Source organism: Struthio camelus, chromosome 4 (genome assembly GCF_040807025.1).
Source record: "Struthio camelus isolate bStrCam1 chromosome 4, bStrCam1.hap1, whole genome shotgun sequence".
NCBI lineage: Eukaryota > Metazoa > Chordata > Aves > Struthioniformes > Struthionidae > Struthio > Struthio camelus.
In genome coordinates, this window is record NC_090945.1 from 84,912,451 (window position 1) to 84,930,114 (window position 17,664).

The 17,664-nt window shown below is 43.4% G+C and overlaps 1 protein-coding gene across 3 annotated transcripts in view; it reads left to right on the forward strand.

The window, feature by feature from the left end:
* Positions 1 to 17,664, forward strand: part of ATRN (attractin) — a 148,302-nt gene that overhangs the window by 107,599 nt on the left and 23,039 nt on the right. For 2 of the 3 annotated variants that reach the window (XM_068943817.1, XM_068943819.1), the window contains exon 26: positions 12,830 to 12,908. In XM_068943817.1, coding sequence (XP_068799918.1) covers positions 12,830 to 12,908 — 79 coding nt within the window. Of the gene's footprint in view, positions 1 to 1,633; positions 4,038 to 12,829; positions 12,909 to 17,664 lie in introns of those variants that run through there. The other variant, XM_068943818.1, reaches the window with a different exon arrangement.

Consider the following 17,664-nt stretch of genomic DNA (forward strand, 5'->3'; position numbering starts at 1 on the left):
GTTGTTTCATAAAAAATTAAACATCTTGTTTGCACAACAGCCTAGCACATGGAAATCCCTACTCTGTTTGAAGTATTTTTGTTAGGAATCCTATTAGGGAAGCTGTCTGCACATCTTTGCAGATACGTTTGTCCCGTGCATGCAGAGAAAGGGAGGTTAGAGGAAGGGGGCGGCGGTGGGGAGGCTTTCTGAAATTGAGAAGTTATTTGAAAGATGGTATAGAAGCAGTCTGTTGAGTTACCATGTCATCCAAATGAATTATGACTAGAGGAATTGCAGGCGTTCACCCATTGTCAGGTATAAATCATAAATTAAGGAAGCTGGTTTTGCAACAAGTTAAGCGTGGACTAATTTAAGACTCTATAGGTAGCACCTGTGATTTAAACTGAACTGCTGAAAATACGTGAAGTTAAATACAAGTGTGCGTTTCAACACAGTTGAAACCAAATACCTTTCTCCCATTCATGAACTGCTTGGTAAAGGTCATTTCTCAGCGTGAAGCCAATTGCTGATTCCGTAGGAGCGGAACCAACAGAGGCAATTTTAATATTAAGGTTGTTTCCTCTTCCCTTCTCCAAAAAAGTATATCCCTGACAAAGAGCTGAAAAGTCTCCCAAAGCACAGTAGGCAATCTCTTTAAGGTTTCATAATCTGATGTGTCGGTCTCTCTTTTAGGAACTGTTAATACTCTACAAATAAAAAACAATATTTGATCCATAAGGAGAACTCCTACGGGATGGTTATACATGTATGTTTACTCCAGATCTTACAGTCTATTTTAAAGCAGGCAATATTATGCCCATTTTAAAATGGGCAAAAGGAATAATAGCTTGCTTGAAGTTCCGTGCTAAATATAATTAAATGAAGGAGCTGCAGATGGATCTTTCAGACAATTGCTTTATAACAAAATTGTTTTAGGATGTAGTTTTTGCAGCATGGATCATGCTTTAATACAGTTCCAGGTGAGCACCAGGCTCGACCCAGCACCTTGCTTGCATTGATAGGGAATAAATGTTTACTCCAGGATCAGCCTTAAGAGTTAGTACTGTTGTATCAAGTGCGGTCAAGGTCTTATCCCAAATATCTTTGTTGCAGGGTAATTAATTGTAACTATAGTAGGGAAGTCATTGGTTCTTTGGCTGCTTTGTAATAGCTGTTTTTGCTGAGCTGAGCTCCATATGACACCTAATTAATCAGTACTTTCCAGGCTACCATTTGTTCTGTACAGGCGCAGATTATCTGCGTATGAGAGTTTGAAACTCTTCAATACCAGCAATTCCTCCCATTCTGTTATTAGAATAGAACCAGTGTTTAATGCATTTAATGCACATATCTTCTGCTTTAGTGAGCATATGCAGTTGAAAATACACGTCAAAAAGTTATATAAATTGAAGACAGTCAACAGATTCCGTCCCTGTCTCTGTGTTATCGCATAAATCTCAAGGAAAAGTAACATTGCAACGTTACTAAACTAATGTCTTCTTGACAGGCCAGAGCAGTAAGAACATACCTCTTTGTGAAAGAAGGCAGTTTATCGGTGTTTTTCCATCCAGCATTTATAATGCATGAAAAATTCTTTGTTTCTAGAACTATAACTACTGCTAAGTTCTGCTCACGATGTTTTATTTTACAGGTGCTGAGAGATGCTAAATAGCCAGTATCTTAGAGCAGCATGGTTCATCTCCCCTGTTTGTACGGATAACTGTTGCAACGCTTGTATTTTTAATGCTCTAGGGTACATTTCGTAATTGCGGTTGCATCCAAGGTTTGAGTAGGAATAAATAATATCTGATAGCCTCCTGTGACATTAATGAGATAAGATTTGGCTGAAAATTTGCCCAGTGAGCAGAGGCAGTGGAAAGGCTTTCTGCAAAGCCTAAAGACAGTTGGAAAGACCACATTTGAAATATAGGCCACCTCTAACTTGAAAACTGAGATGCGTATCAATTCTTTGAGTGCAACGGGCACAAAAATAGACTTACTTTTGTTCTGGAAAATGACTGTTTAGTATGACTTGGCATTCTGCAAGCGTCGTTTTTCATAGCTCCTTTTTGTGCTGCCAACAGGTAACGTTTTTCCATCTATGGGGAAACCATGTAGGAAAATAGGAGCTATAGGGCTTTTTTCTCATTTTCTGTGCTGATGTTTGTGGTGATTTAGGTAAAATAAGTCCTTCCAAAGGGCACTGGAGAGGAGCTGGAAAACTCTGGGAACTCCTTCTGGAGTCAGGGGGGTTGTTTAAGTGAGGTGTGTGGCTGTGCGTTACCATTATTTTATTTTGCCACATGTTAACTTGTTTTTTTTTTAAAGCCAAGAAAGTGTCAGTGGATAAAGGTTGAGTAAAAATGAAAAAATTACGGGATCATTAATACCGCTTTATAATTGGAGCGACAGGAGGAATGATATTGTAACCATTGTTAGCCTTTGTAAAGCTACATGAATTGCAAGCAACCTGTGTTTTTTCCGTTTCCTCCACTCTGTTTTTCATAACGTGGCTCTTTATTTTACAGATCTTGCTGTTTTCTTTCAGCAGATAAAGTTTGAGCTATTTTGACAGTCTCTAGTAAACATTGCTATTAGTGTCTGTGCTTTCCTGTCTTCCAAAAATCTATTTGTGCCATCACATGTGTCTATAATGTGTATTTCTCACCAGCGTACCAAGTGTTTCACATAGAGAAAATACTGTGAAAAATATTTGTGGCTTCTAAACCCATATTACTGACCGTTAATCCTTTTTCTTCCTTTTTTTTTAAAAAACGTGCATCTATGTTTCTTCTGTGCTTCCCTGCTTTGTTGGCCCGTTCTATAGAGATTTGTGATTGATAGAAATATTAAGGTTGGTTTGAATGAAGTAGGGATGGAGAAGCATGTGTAAGCTCCAGAAGAAACAGCAGAACAAGAATTGGAAAAGCGGCTTGTGTTTTAACTGGTGACACAGACGACTGCAAAGTAGTTGGGAAACGAGCTGGTCCCATCAGGCCCAGAGGGTGCTCCGGTAGCACAACCAGCTTGTCAGCAGGAGAGAAAACCAGGAGGACGGCAACAAAATTAGAGCACGTTAAAGGTGCCAATCCTTTTCCTGTTAGGGTAGCAGCGCCAAGAAACTCCAAACAAGGAAACGGAGGCATTCATCAGCCAACTTGCCTAAAAGATAGAAGGGTGAGGTGAGCAAAACTGTAAGGCCAAAGGGTCCTGCCAGAGAAGCTGCTGGGCCCTACAGGGTATACAAGACCTATAAATCAGATTTGCTGTCTCCAGTGGAGAGAAAGTCAGAACATGTGGCGAGGACCTGACAGCCATCGTCCCTTGTCCTCCGTGTGGGACACAAGTGACGTTGGGCAATCCACTTGGACGCATACATCTTGGTGCTTGTGGCCACAAGAGCGTGAGCAGGGATAATCAAAGCACTCTGAGGTTTGGTGAAATATAATAATCTTCCCCTGCCATAAGACCTCACATTGAGTTTTGTTGCATTAATTTCCTATAGATCTTGCATGTTTTCTGTTGCATTGCTGCTGCGTTTCTTCACACGTACAGCACACCTCATTTCTTGACTGCTGCATCTCTTCTTTCATATCTATCCTTGAAACCTCCTTCTAGGGGTGTTCAACACTGTCTCTGTTCTCATCATAGTCATGCAGTGATTGCTAGAGAAATGGGTCTTTTTCACAAATGGAAAAAAACCTGCAAAGGAGGATTTTTGTCTTTTCATGGTGGCACAGTATTAAATGAATGTTTATGGCCTGTACTGAGATCTGAATACAAAATTGTGTATTTTGATATGAATAATTGGGCTTATTCCTCAGGAAAACTTTAGAGGGAGCTGCATTTGTCATTGCACAAGTCAAGCAGATGGTTTAACATGCTGTATGTTGGTTTTTCTAGCCATAAACATTTGCGCAGTGTTTTCAGTAAGTGGGAATGACCTGTTTCAATAATTCAGATCTGATCACAGTGTAGATATTCACTGTTATTTAATAATTTCTCTCTTGAGCAAAAATGCTATTAATAAATAGTGCCTTTAAAATCCACTCTGAATTGCTTTTTTTTTTCTTTTTTTTTTTTCCTTTTTTTGAGAAAAAGGAAGAGCTTGGAAAGATCTGAGCATTATTTCTAACAACATGAAGAAAATTCATAGTTCAGCTTCCGTGACTTTCTTTTTCATGTTCTCTCCTGCCTCTGTAGTTAGTCCTCCGTAATGATCACACTGATCAGAGCAGGGGGCCATCTGATCTCTCCTTCATTAATTAGTTTCATCATTATTGGTGCCTGTTAACACTTTTGGCCTCCACGTTCTCCTGTGGCAATATAGCGATTCTGGGTGTGATATAAGCACTTTGGGTTTTAAACCTGCTGATTAAGTGGGATTTAGTTTACAGTTTTGACATCTTAATTGAGGTTTCTATTTGCACGTTGTCTAAGCTGTTATTTGAGCAAGTAGAGTTGATGGGCTCTAGAGAGCAGCTCAGTTAGTAGACGTAGGTGTCCACTTTTGGGTGAGCCACATAGCTCTCCAGGCTCCACTAACTGTATTTCCCTAGGATATTTCCCATGAGATGAGTGGAGAAGACCAATCTAGTCCAGAGGTTTGTGGAGAGGAGGAGAACTGAGAATGGGAGGAGTCTGCTTGGCCACCTCGGTGCTTTGTCCCCAGTTCCATAGTTCGGCTATGGGAAGTCTAGTCGCTATAACCTGGGCACAGGTCCTTGCCTTCATGCTAGCTTGTTCTCACGTAGTAGGAGAGAAAAACCTTCAAAACAGGAGTCAGGGAAACATTGTTTTCCATTCCAGTTTTATCTTATGTCCTATGATTTTTGATGTGCTTTCTTGAAGCTCCAGCTTCCAGACTTGCGAGATGACAGCATGTCTTTTTCTTCTGTTCTGTGTATGCCCTTTCTGATAGCACAGAAGGCCTTGCAAATATAAACCTTGGGGAGCTTTTTAACTCCCCAAAAAATCAAGCAAATATATGAATACCTCTTTCCCCAGAAGCGCTCAAACCTTTAGTTAAAATGATCCATGATTTTGGAGGCTGCCACAAAGTCGCAGAGCTTGAGATTGATTGTGCTACTGAAAGGAGTAGGTGAAACTTGCCCCAAATTAAGCGGGTTGTGGCTTGTTAAACCTTGGTGCCGTCTTCAGCGGAAAAGTAAGGTCATTAATCTGTAGATCAGGTCTGTTTCTTTGCCGTTGGCTGCAGATAGCAGTTTGGCAAATCTCAGCAGTGCAAACCCAGTACCCAGAGTAGTAAAAGAGACATTCAATCAGTCTGATTTTGCCTGGCATCATTATACAGGCAGCTGCTTCAGCATCACGTATTTGCTCCAACTATTTGGAGGTAAAATGCGTTGAGCGGTTAAAAATGTGACCTATAACTCCCCAGCATATTAAAAGTTGCTTTTGGATACTTAAATAGCTTCCAATTCATCAAAATAATTTGGTATGTGTTTCTAGTAATCACTGTAGTGCTCTCTGAAATTATTAAATGACATTTACGTTAAGGCATATTAGTATTGAAGCCGCTGTATATCTTGGCATTTAAAACTGTCGTTTTTTACTGGCAATTCTAATGTTGATAAACATTGTAGGAGAGTTTAATAATTGGGCCCTAATATGCCAGATGGATTTTCTTCTCTCATCGTGAGAATGCATCATATCAAAGTGCTGATGAAGTTTTCCAGCCATTTGAAAATGCAACTCTACTTGTTATATCTACTTGTTATGGATACCTGAAGTGGAAAAAAACTCCTTTCTTCGGCAAAAAGTTGCTTAGAGTTCAATATGAAAGCAGATGGCATGTTCAAGTTCAGATTTTTGTACTGGGGGGCTCCATTCCCGGAGTATAAAGAGAAATGTAGGCAATATCAACAAATGACTAATGCATTTGTTGAGGTCAGCTGAGGAGCAATTACTTAAAACCACGTTGCTCTTTTTTCGTACTTGGAAAATGTAATGAATAGTTAAAAATTAATACAATATTAAATAGCAAAAAAACCTCTACTATAAATTGTCAATGCATAGTTTCCCTAGAGCTGCTGTGTTTGTGCTGCTTAGGAGATCTTTACAACTTCTGTAGGCCAACTAAAGCTACATTTGGTGGAACCTAACCCAAACGAAGAGTCACAGAATCACAGAATTGTTTAGGTTGGAAGGGACCTCTGGAGATCATCTCGTCCAACCTCCCTGCTCAAGCAGGGTCACCTAGAGCATATTGCCCAGGATCACATCCAGACGGGTTTTGAATATCTCCAGGGAAGGAGACTCCACTACCTCTCTGGGCAACCTCTTCCGGTACTCTGTCACCCTCACAGTGAAGAAGTTTTTTCTCAGGTTCAGATGGAACTTCCTGTGGTTCAGTTTCTGCCGCCCGTTGCCTCTTGTCCTGTTGCTGGGCACCATGGAGAAGAGGCTGGCCTCCTCCTCTTGACACTCCCCCTTCAGATACTTGTACACGTTGATGAGATCCCCTCTCAATCTTCTCTTCTCCAGGCTGAACAGGCCCAGCTCTTGCAGTCTTTCTTCATAGGAGAGATGCTCCAGCCCTCTAATCATCTTGGTAGCCCTCCGCTGGACTCTCTCCAGGAGTGCCATGTCTCTCTTGTACTGGGGAGCCCAGAACTGGACACAGTACTCCAGGGGAGGCCTCCCCAGGGCTGAGGAGAGGGGCAGGATCACCTCCCTCCACCTGCTGACAACACTCTGCCTAATGCACCCCAGGAGACCATTGGCCTTCTTGGCCACAAGGGCACACTGCTGGCTCATGTTTAACTTGTTGTCCACCAGGACTCCCAGGTCCTTCTCGGCAGAGCTACTTTCCAACAGGTCAACCGCCAGCCTGTACTGGTGCATGGGATTATTCCTGCCTAGGTGCAGGACCTTGCACTTGCCTTTGTGAAACTTCAGGAGCTTCCTCTCCGCCCACCTCTCCAGCCTGTCCACGTCCCTCGGAATGGCAGCACAGCCTTCTGGTGTGTCAGCCTCTCCCCCCAGTTTAGTATCATCAGCAAACTTGCTGAGGGTGCACTCTGTCCCTTCCTCCAGGTCATCGATGAATATATTGAACAAGACTGGACCCAGGACTGACCCCTGGGGGACACCACTAGCCACAGGCCTCCGACTTGACTCTGCGCCATTCACCACAACCCTCTGAGCTCGGCCATCCAGCCAGTTCTCAATCCACCTCACCGTCCACTCATCTAGCCCACACTTCCTGAGTTTGCCTACGAGGATGTGATGGGAGACAGTGTCAAAAGCCTTGCTGAAGACCAGGTAGACAACATCCACTGCTCTGCCCTCATCTACCCAGCCAGTCATTCCGTCATAGAAGGCTATCAGATTGGTCAAGCATGATTTCCCTTTGGTGAATCCATGCTGACTACGCCTGATCACCTTCTTGTCCTCCAGATGCTTAGTGAGGACCTTCAGGAGGAGCTGTTCCATCACCTTTCCAGGGATGGAGGTGAGGCTGACAGGCCTGTAGTTCCCTGGTTCCTCCTTCTTGCCCTTTTTGAAGACTGGCGTGACATTGGCTTTCTTCCAGTCCTCAGGCACCTCTCCTGATCTCCAGGACCTTTCCAAGATGATGGAGAGTGGCCTAGCGATAACATCCGCCAGCTCCCTCAGCACTCGTGGGTGCATCCCATCGGGGCCCATGGATTTGTGGATGTCAAGTTTGGACAAAAGGTCTCTAACCCGATCCTCCTCCACCAAGGGAGAGTCTTCCTTTCTCCAGCCTTCCTCTCTTGTCTCCAAGGTCTGGAATTCCTCAGGACTGGCCTTAGCAGTGAAGACTGAAACAAAGGCAGCATTCAATAACTCTGCCTTCTCTGTATCCTTCGTCACCAGGGCACCTGCCCCATTCAGCAGCGGGCCCACGTTTTCCCTAGTCTTCCTTTTGCTATTGATGTATTTGAAGAAGGCCTTCTTGTTGTCCTTGACATCCCTTGCCAGATTTAATTCCAACTGGGCCTTAGCCTTCCTTGTCGCATCCCTGCACGCTCTGACAACGTCCCTGTATTCCTCCCCAGTGGCCTGTCCCCTTTTCCACATTCTGTACACTTCCTTCTTCTGCTGGAGTTTGGCCAGGAGTTCCTTGCTCATCCATGCAGGTCTCCTGCCCGCTTTGCTGGACTTCTTCCTCAGAGGGATGCACTGATCCTGAGCCTGGAGAAAGTGACGCTTGAATATTAACCAGCTTTCTTGGACCCCTCTTCCTTCTAGGGCCCTACTCCAGGAGATTCCCCTAAGTAGGTCTCTGAAGAGGCCAAAGTCAGCTCTCCTGAAGTCCAGCGTTGCAATCCTACTCATTGCCCTGCTCCCTCCTCATAGGATCCTGAACTCCACCATCTCATGGTCACTGCAGCCAAGGCTGCCCCCAACCTTCACCTCTCCAATTAGACCTTCTTTGTTCGTTAGTACAAGGTCTAGCATTGCACCTCTCCTCGTTGGCGTCTCCACCACCTGAGTCAAGAAATTATCATCAATGCTTTGCAGGAACCTCTTTGACTGTTTGTGCCTAGCTGTGCTGTCTTGCCAACAGATGTCAGGGTGGTTGAAGTCTCCCAGGAGAACCAGGGCCTGTGATCGTGAGGCTACTTCCAGCTGTCTGTAGAAGGCCTCATCGATGACTTCCTCCTGGTCGGGTGGCCTGTAGTAGACCCCCACAACAGTGTCACCCACGTTACCCTGCCCTTTAATCCTTACCCATAGGCTCTCAACTTGCTCTTCATCCACCCCGAGGCAGAGCTCCATACATTCTAGTTGCTCCCTCACATAAAGAGCAACTCCACCACCTCGCCTTCCTGGCCTGTCTTTCCTAAAAAGCACATAGCCATCCATGACAGCATCCCAGTCATGTGAACTATCCCACCATGTCTCTGTCACTGCAATGAGATCATGGACCTGTGACCGCACACAGATCTCTAACTCTTCCTGTTTATTCCCCATGCTGCGTGCATGGGGAATAAGGTCAAAAAAAAACCTCTGGGGGCCTTAAATGACTCTAGATTGCTCCTTTGCCTTTTAGTCTGGTTTCTGGTCTCAGTTTTGTGGTTTCCTTTCTGTGGGTGGGAAAAATTCAGCCACTTAGAGTGACTGGGCTTGTCGCTGGCCTTGGGGAAAATGGAAATCAAAGAGTTGATGGTTCAGGTATGGCTACTGAAAGCGTTGGTTCACCTATTACGTGACTTTTGCAGGACGTGCATACAGACTGCTCAGCATAAGAACATTTTTCTCCCTTCCACCTCTTCTTCAGGAGGAATAGACGAGGAGAAAAGTTAACAAAAGTGTTGAGATGGGAGGCGTTGTAGAGAGAGGACTTGCACAAGTAGGGGATTTCAGGGGTGAAGGAGACTCGGCAGACAAACAGTTTTGGAGCAGAAGCAGAAGAAGACAAAACAAGTCCTGCAGCGAGGGTTTATTTTTAAAGTCATTCTGAAACAGATGTGCGCTCCTAGCTGGTAGAGAGAGGCCTTTAAGAGGCAGCAGGGCACAGCGTTCGGCTAGGACGCCGCAGCCGGTAGGCTTTCACTCGGAAGCAGTGTCCGACACAGCAGTCACTCCGAGAAGGCGTTTCCGTCCAGCGCTTCTACATTTACGCGATTGCTTTCTCCGAGGAAGGGAGGACAAAAGCTAGTTTCAAGTAACGGACACAAGGAGAGACCTTTTAACTTATTTTAGGATGGTTTAGGTGGAGTAAACCCAAGAGATAGGTCTTGGGAGCCCTGGGGCTCTTCTGGCAGATGATGCCCTGCAGCGCGTCTAGCAGACGCTGCGTTTGGTTCCTCCCAGAGTCTTGCCAAGGGGAGGTAGTGGAAGGGGGGAAATGTATTTCCTTAGTGGCTTTATAGCTTTTGTGGGTATTTGCTGCCTCCTTGTGACAGTACAACGATGTATGATGTTGTTCCTCCAAAACAGAAGGTATTGAGTGTTTTCAGAAGGTTACTTATTGGCCTTTAATTGCTAATTCACCTCTAGGCTTCCTGCAGAAAGTCTTGGCTTTGGTGCCAGAAGTGAGGCAAGAAGCAGTGAAGGACTGTGGTGCACACAGTCTTGTCAAGTATGTATTTCCGGGAGGGAATGTAACGTGAGGGTAAAGATGAGCCTTTTAGTTTTCCACTCTCTAGCTTTCTTCTCCAAGAGAATAAGTGAAAATCTAGGGACGCACTGCATTCAAATCAATGGGAAATAAGAAGTCCATACTCGCAACTCACTGAGGCCACTTTTTTCCTTAAGGAGAGCCATCCTCATAGGGCTTTAGTATGTTTAGACTTGTGTCTTCACTTGTGGGTGTGTGTTAAGTAATAAGTAAAGACTTAAGGTATATGCTGTACTCACGAAGAGGCAGGGGGCAGATTGGTTTTTTACCGCAAAACTCAGTGGTAATCCTGTACCTCCCAAAAAGGAATACATGGTGACTGTCAGAAGTGCTTATCTGAATTGTTCATAATATCGTCTGGTATAGGATAGTAAGACGTATTTCTGTACGCGTATATGTCAGAAAAATATAGTCACGTGTTACCTACTGACTGCCCCTTAAGTGTTCAGGGCCTGATCCCATGCAGTTTTCGTAATATATAAGCTGTAGGAAATGACATATAATCAGGAACAATTACTTAGAAGATTTCCGAGGAGTGGTGTCAGCCTCTTTGGCTACATCTGCGGTAGTAAATTAATCGCGCGAAGGACTGTTTTGGGGCCCTCGTGAGCAGTCCGTGCCTATGCTAATAAACGCTCTCGGCATCCAAAGCAGAAAGATCCCATGCAAAGTGGATCCTCCCCTGTGCCAAATCCCAGGCTGTGCCCAGCCATCAGTCGGGAAGGCGCTCATAGGCATAGCCCAAAAGCAGGCTAGGGAGCGTTTTGCCATTTTAACGGTATAGAAAACCCTCTCCCAGTGCCCTGGGAGGTTCCCTGGCATGATTTGAATTGCTCATATTGTTTGCTTATCTTAAAAGGTCTGCTCCCTCTTTCTTTTCCCTCTCAGGAGAAGGCTCTTGCTGTCTGTCCTTTTTTAATGATTAATCACCATGTTACCAAGTCTTTGCACTACTCTGTGCTAAAGAATTTGCCATTGCAGAGTAGGACTCCCATAGGGTAGGACTCCCCGATGTTCTGCTCAAAGGAGAAAATGTGCACTCCCTTACCCCTCATATTAGACAGATGGCACGGCATTTATGAAAAGAGGGGGACAACAGTGGGGCAAGAAACCTGTGGTCATCAGAAATCATGGTCCTTAGGTCCACCACTGTAGACCTTGTGTCCAAGAAGAAGCAGTCACCAGGGTTTGCAGATGTTCGGATGAGCATGTCTGGAGGGCATGGGGGAAACCACAGAATTATTTGATAGCATAAGGAGGTTTGGTGATCTGAGAAAAGGAACGATGTCTTAAGGGAGGTCTGAGCTTGTTTTTGAAGGCAGGGAGTATTGAGCAGTTGCAGTTATTCCTGCACCGTAGTCGTTTTTCCACGTGGCCGTGGATCTCCATTAGGAGCCCTGGAACGGCGACCTGGGAGGAGGCTTAAATGTGTGGTTTTGCCCTTTTAAGTGGGAGATGCAATGCCATGCTTGGAGCTTTGTGCCGTCAGTGCTGGAGGGAATAAAAGAGCACTTTAAGGGAGGGAAAGAGGCACGCTGTTTTTCTATTCAAAAGAAATCCCACTTCAAACGTACAGCGCACAGTGGTTGGCTTAAATAGCGCACTTTAACAAGAACAGACGACTTATTTCTTAATCTTCCTTTAAGTACTGTCTTTAGGTATATGCTAGAGCATGAAGAAGGAGGTTTGTAGACGTTTGCTCCTACCTCAGGGTAGTGCTTCAGGGTGGTACTTCAGAAGAGAGGCTTTCTGCGGTACCGTTGTACAGAAACAAAAATTGTGGTCTTAGGAAAAACTGTGAGGAGCAAAGGTGGTTCCCACATCGGGCTAGGGATGCCAATGGAGTTGGGGGAGATGTTCCAGCAGATCAGACCCCATGACTCTGCAGGACCGTGCTGGACACCACGGGCTCGCGTTGGTGCTGCAGATCTTGCACACTCACGCATCCCCTTGGTGCAATTCTAGATTTCAGCTGCAAGATAAATGCTAGTTTTAAAAAAAAAACTTTCTTATTTTGTATCAGTCCAGTATGAACTGAGCCTTGAAGTTGCTGTTATTCTGCCTGATAAGATCATAAATGTCAATAAAGTCAGCTTTTTTATTATTATTATTATGGCTCTTTGTTAAATCTGTTTTCCCTAAAAGTTGATAAATATATTCATCCTTTCTCTCTTTAAATTAAAAAAAAAAAAAACAACAAACCAACAGTGTGGGTTTAGGGAAATCAAGACGTGCCTGTAGTTTTGCAGCAGCCAGTTGAATGCAACTGCTGAGCATTTTAGTTTATTTTTGAAATTTGGAAAAGACAAATATTTATTTTCTCTGCCTCTTTAAGGCTTTTCTTTTTCGAGTTATCCTCTCACTTTAAACGTAGCCAAAGATAGTCAGTACTGTTTTGATTTTTTTGTTGGTTTTTTTCCCAACTTGATTGCATCTTTCCGCCTTACTGTTCTGATTTCCTAGTGAAATGTCCTAGTGTTGTATGAAGAGGTCAAATAGGAAGCTTTGGAACTACAGTTTTCTCTGAAAATAGATGTACATCTTTCCTCGCCAGGTGTCACGAGCGCTGAACTGTGCAAAACGTTTTGCACAGCCGTATTATCTTCCATCCAAGTACTGCTAAGTATTATAAGAACTTTCAGTCTAGTTTTGGATTTGCTAGAGTTTTCAGCTGCTGATATGTTACGAACAAGGACAATAAGAACTTTTTTTTTTTTTTTTTTTCCTTTACAGTTGTTTCCTGTCTTTGCTCCTGGTGGCAGCTGTGGTTTGGAAGATTAAACAAAGTTGCTGGGCATCACGACGAAGAGAGGTTGAAATGACAAATTGAATGCTATCTCTTAAATGGCTTTTTTGTAGTTTTCTCTTTTATGTATTTGTTCACATATGCATAGTATTAACCTTCAGTTAAGGATTAGCTGCACTAATCTATAAATGCTTCTGTTTAGGGATTTATAATAATGTACTTTTGATTACTGTTTTGATGAGAAATGATGCTGCTTTAGGATCCTGATGCTGCAGTTTCCATGAAGCACAAAAAGCAGGGGTGAATGTCTGTGTTGCCAGGACTCAGGTTCCAGACTATTTAAATACGAAACCACTGTAGATCAGGTGATTCTTTTGATCTGTTTGGAAAGATGACGTTTCTGTGCTGCAGCTCTAAACTACGTTAGCTACTGCTTTAATCTTTTGAAAATAAACTATCCCTAATTTAAATTGAAAGCTTGTATTAGCTGTTTGAGGGTTGGGGGTTTTTTGTTGTTTTGGGGGGGATTTTGTTTTCTCCTTTCAGGAACATGGGAGCATAAGAAAAAGGTGGGTGAAGCCACGCAGGATTTGGAAAACTATAGTGTACTTCTGAATAAGGCAACTGTAGTGCCAGAGCTTTCTCCTTTTCACTTAGCCATGGACCATACCAGCTCCTAACCTTGTTTTTGTCGTAGCGTATAAAAAAGTGCTGTAAACCCCCCAAAGTATGATTTCTTCCTTGTTTATCCTTGATGCGTTTGGTGATTTTTTTACCACCCTTTTGCCCATTTTTTAATTAAAGCGCTCTAGTTGCGTGTTACCTTTCGTATATATGTACCTGGCTAACGTGCCAGTCCTGTGGCCTGCTGAGCCCTCGGCGGTCCTTATTGCTAATTTTTAAGCATAAATGCGTAGTAGAGCTGTGTCTGGAGAAGAGCAAGTCATGTGTGCAGCAAGGTAGACCGGCCCACATGCTTGGGTCTTTCGCGCTACGGGAGGCGCTTAAACCAAGGAAGGCAGAGCCCTGGACGATGTACAAATGTGGCAGAGGTTAGGCTAGACCGTGAACGTGATTATTTTGCAGGAGTTGTCTTGTGCAATCTGTTTTCTCATGCGTAAAATGAGAGTAGCCGGGCTTTAGTCAAGTGAGTCCATGCGTAATTCCTAAATGTAGGTGCCTGTACCCGCCATCTGAGACCGGGTATCATCCGTTAAGGGCTTGCAGCGTGAAGTATGCCCGTTCCCAATAGATAGCCCGAGGTCTTCGAAGTCATTTAAGTCTTTGAGGTTTTGCGTATTCTCAGAAGGTAGATAAATTTGGACTAGGATGGCTGTTTTTTTCCTTCTCGCTTTCCTGTCAAGAAGGTAAGCTGGAGTCAGCATACTTCCCTGCTGGCCCCCGGGGTAAATTGTTATCTAGGAAAATACAAAAAATATAGATGGAGAAATAAAACTATGCTCCAGAGCATGGTAGAAAATGTTTTAGCATTGGCTTAAATGAAAAATATCTTTGCGGATGAAGTTACTTTGAGTCCGCTGCATTTTTTAAGAAATTAATTGGAGTTAAGAGGTCAGTAGGTATTAATCCGTTTTGCTCTTTTTAAACTCAGTTTACAGGTGTAGCTAATTGAGAGACAGTTCATCACAATAGTCTTCTGGAAGATTCCTGTCTTTCACTATTACTTGTCCTACTCCTTCGTTATATCAAGCAAAGCCCTCTTAATGAAGTCATGTTTTTTCCTAAAATCTTACTCTTTAAGTAGTAACAAAGTGCTCACGTGAAAGTAGAACGCTCATTTCTAGCAGATCATCTGTAAACTGTATATATGGTGTATTATGTGCAGTTCATATTTGGAAAATGCACAGGGAATACATTAATGAAATGAGGGATTTTGTTCCTCATTATGTAGGCTGTCTTATTATATCAAAATTTACTAGAACTTTGTTTCAGTGTAAAACACCATAAATCTATCTTGTAGTTCGTAGGTCTGTGCTGTTCCATTCTTTTGTTAGAAGTAGTTGTAAAATCTGAGGAAACTGTTTTAAATCTTTGCCGTGCCATTTATTAGATATCTTGTATTAACAGAGACCGTCTCCAGAGACAGAAAGTCTTTGACTTTTTGGTAGTATTTAAAATGTTTTTTATACCTTCCAAAGTTTTTTATGCAGGCTCTCAATAAACCCTGTCAGGGCTCTGTTTAAGCGTTATTAGCTAAAATAATGATTAATAGCAATTTGCTACACTGCAGATTTTCACGTGTCCACAAGATTCGCCCTCTGCTGTTTTAAGGATGGTTTTGAAGCATGTGACTTTTAGATTTTCCTTTCCTCCTTCCTTTGGAAGTGGCAGTTCTTTGTTTTTTTTCCATTACCCTTACAGGAGCCTTGGGTGGAAGGTCTAGTAGTCAGAATTGTTCAGGCAGTAAGGCTTGGAAAACGTGCTGGGAGAAGTTGTACAGCTGTGCTTAGCCTATCCGGTGAGTGGAACGGGGTAGGGAAAATTTATGGTAGCATCATGTGGTTGGAACTAAATTAACTTGTATTACTCCCTAGTGAGAAAGCAGTGGTCCTCAAATTGAGCATCTCCCTCTGGATCTTGTAAGATATGTGACGATTAAAAGATCTTCCTTACGTTTTCTTTCTTCCTATAGCTAATTCTCTCTGACCAGCTGCCTGTACAGTCAGTGCTGATGTTCCTCAGCCTTAGGGCCAAAAGGTGTCTTCTGGGTGTGCAAGCACAGTGTAGCAAATGCATAGTTCCAGCAAAATGAGTTTGCGGCACTGAGCAAAAGCGCGGGCCTTACAGGGTACGAACCTCGACCTGAAGTAAAAATGAGAACAATTTGTGTCGTATTGGGCAGGGATAGTAAATTGTGTTTATTCTCTCTCCAGTGAGCACCATGTTCAAATATCTGTCGACATCTTAAAGAGGAAAATGGAGATAGAAAGGCAGTGTTTATAGGAGGCTTAGGATGAAGTGAATGACGTTAGGAAATAGGAATAGGAAATCTTTCCATCTTGTCTCTGGAAAATGACACGTTAAGACGTATCAAGGCAGTAAGAGAATAATGCACAAAGCACAAGACTGGCATCATAAATTTAACATACCCATCTGCTGTTTTGAATTTTTTGTCCTCATATTCTGTCTTAGCATCCAAATTCGAGTCTCTTCACCCTCAACTGGCTTCCTGCTCTTCCACTTCTGCCAAAGAAATAGATCCCATTCATATTACCAGCGAGTGGAGTGTGGGCAGCGATTTGGCTGACCCCATGTAACTGTCTATGTCCGGGTGAGCCGAGTTGCTCTCCGTATCCCACTTGCTGTGTTGGGAGTGCCAACACCAAGCACATAACTGTAGGTGTCTAGAGCTGAATTCAACCTTTAACATCCATAAAATTGTCTATATCTTGCCTCCTTTCTTGCCCAGACTTTTCAGGACTGAACCTTTCTACTCTGTCTGCTCTGCCCAAACTTATCCAGGATGGGTTTTGTGTATTGATTTACTGCAGGTATAATCCTCGTCCTCCTTCAGCTCGTTACTAAACATCTTTTTCCCTCACAAGCGTACTCAGAACGTAGCAGCACTTTTGTCTCCGCTGGCTCCCTTTGCTTTAACATCTCTTTGCCGTTTAGCTCCGCCAATCCCCACCTGCCTGTGAACACCGAATACCGTTTAGGCCGGTGGCTTTCTGTATTCATTGTTACGGTAAAGAATTTCCAAAGGAATTTTTACTGCGTATTATTTATTGCCCTGCCTCTTTCCTTCCCCTTCCAGCTCTCACCTGTTAGTGTTTCATTCATCTCGTGTCTTGTCTTTAAGACTCTGATTTAGGGTATCCTTTGTTAAATAAAAGGATTCAGAATTGGAATGTCTTAAAGCTGTAACTGTAAATCAGGATCTTCATCACAGCGTGGAGGTTTCCAGCGGTGTTTTGGAAGGATCTGATATTGGCCCTGTGCTGGAACATGAAAGGTCAGGCTACAAATCTGTCCAGTTCATTAGCCCGTGTCTGACAGTGGGCAGACACAGCTGCTCGGGGGCAATATGAGAAACCAGATAAGCTGGCACAGAACTTCTCTGCTGTATTCCTCAAGCTCCCAGCAGGCAGTAGTTTGGGTGTTTCTGGACCGTTTTGCAATAGCATTCAGCAGCTGTCAGTTGAGAAGAAAATACTAACCACCTGCTGGTGTAGTTTGTAGATGAAGCACCAATTTGGAGGCATGAGAAGCATCACAAGCAGATGACTTCCACAGAGGTCTAGATTAGGTGGTCAGTACTCTCAGTTGTGTCACTGCGGTGTCAAATGTAAGCCTGTGTGTGATATAAAACATTTAAGGCAGGTTTACTTCCCAGCATATGCTTCCTGGAAAATAGACTGAAAAGATGGTGGCTATAGGGATATAAGAGCTGTATGTTAATTCCCAATTCCTGGATCTATAAGTGAAGTAATAAATAAGAGCATTGGCTTAGTGTCACGTGTAACGTAGTAGGATGGTTATAGGAACACTGCGTTCACCCTGGTCTCAGCAATGTTCTGGATGCGGCAGATGATTCAGAGAAATGCTGCAAGATGGATTTGTGATCCGGAAGATAAGGGACAGGCTAAAGCATCACAAGTTACTCATTTTATCCAAGGGAAAACACATGGAGATTTGATAATGTGAAAAAATGTCTGTGGAAAAAGAATCAGAGAAGATTCTTGACAGTATAGAGGTCTTGTAAATAATCTGCCGAAGGCATAACACCCGGTGTCTGGGACTGAGGATGAAAAATTAAAGAAAGGCTTTTTTTTCCCTTCTATTCTTAATGGCAAGTGTA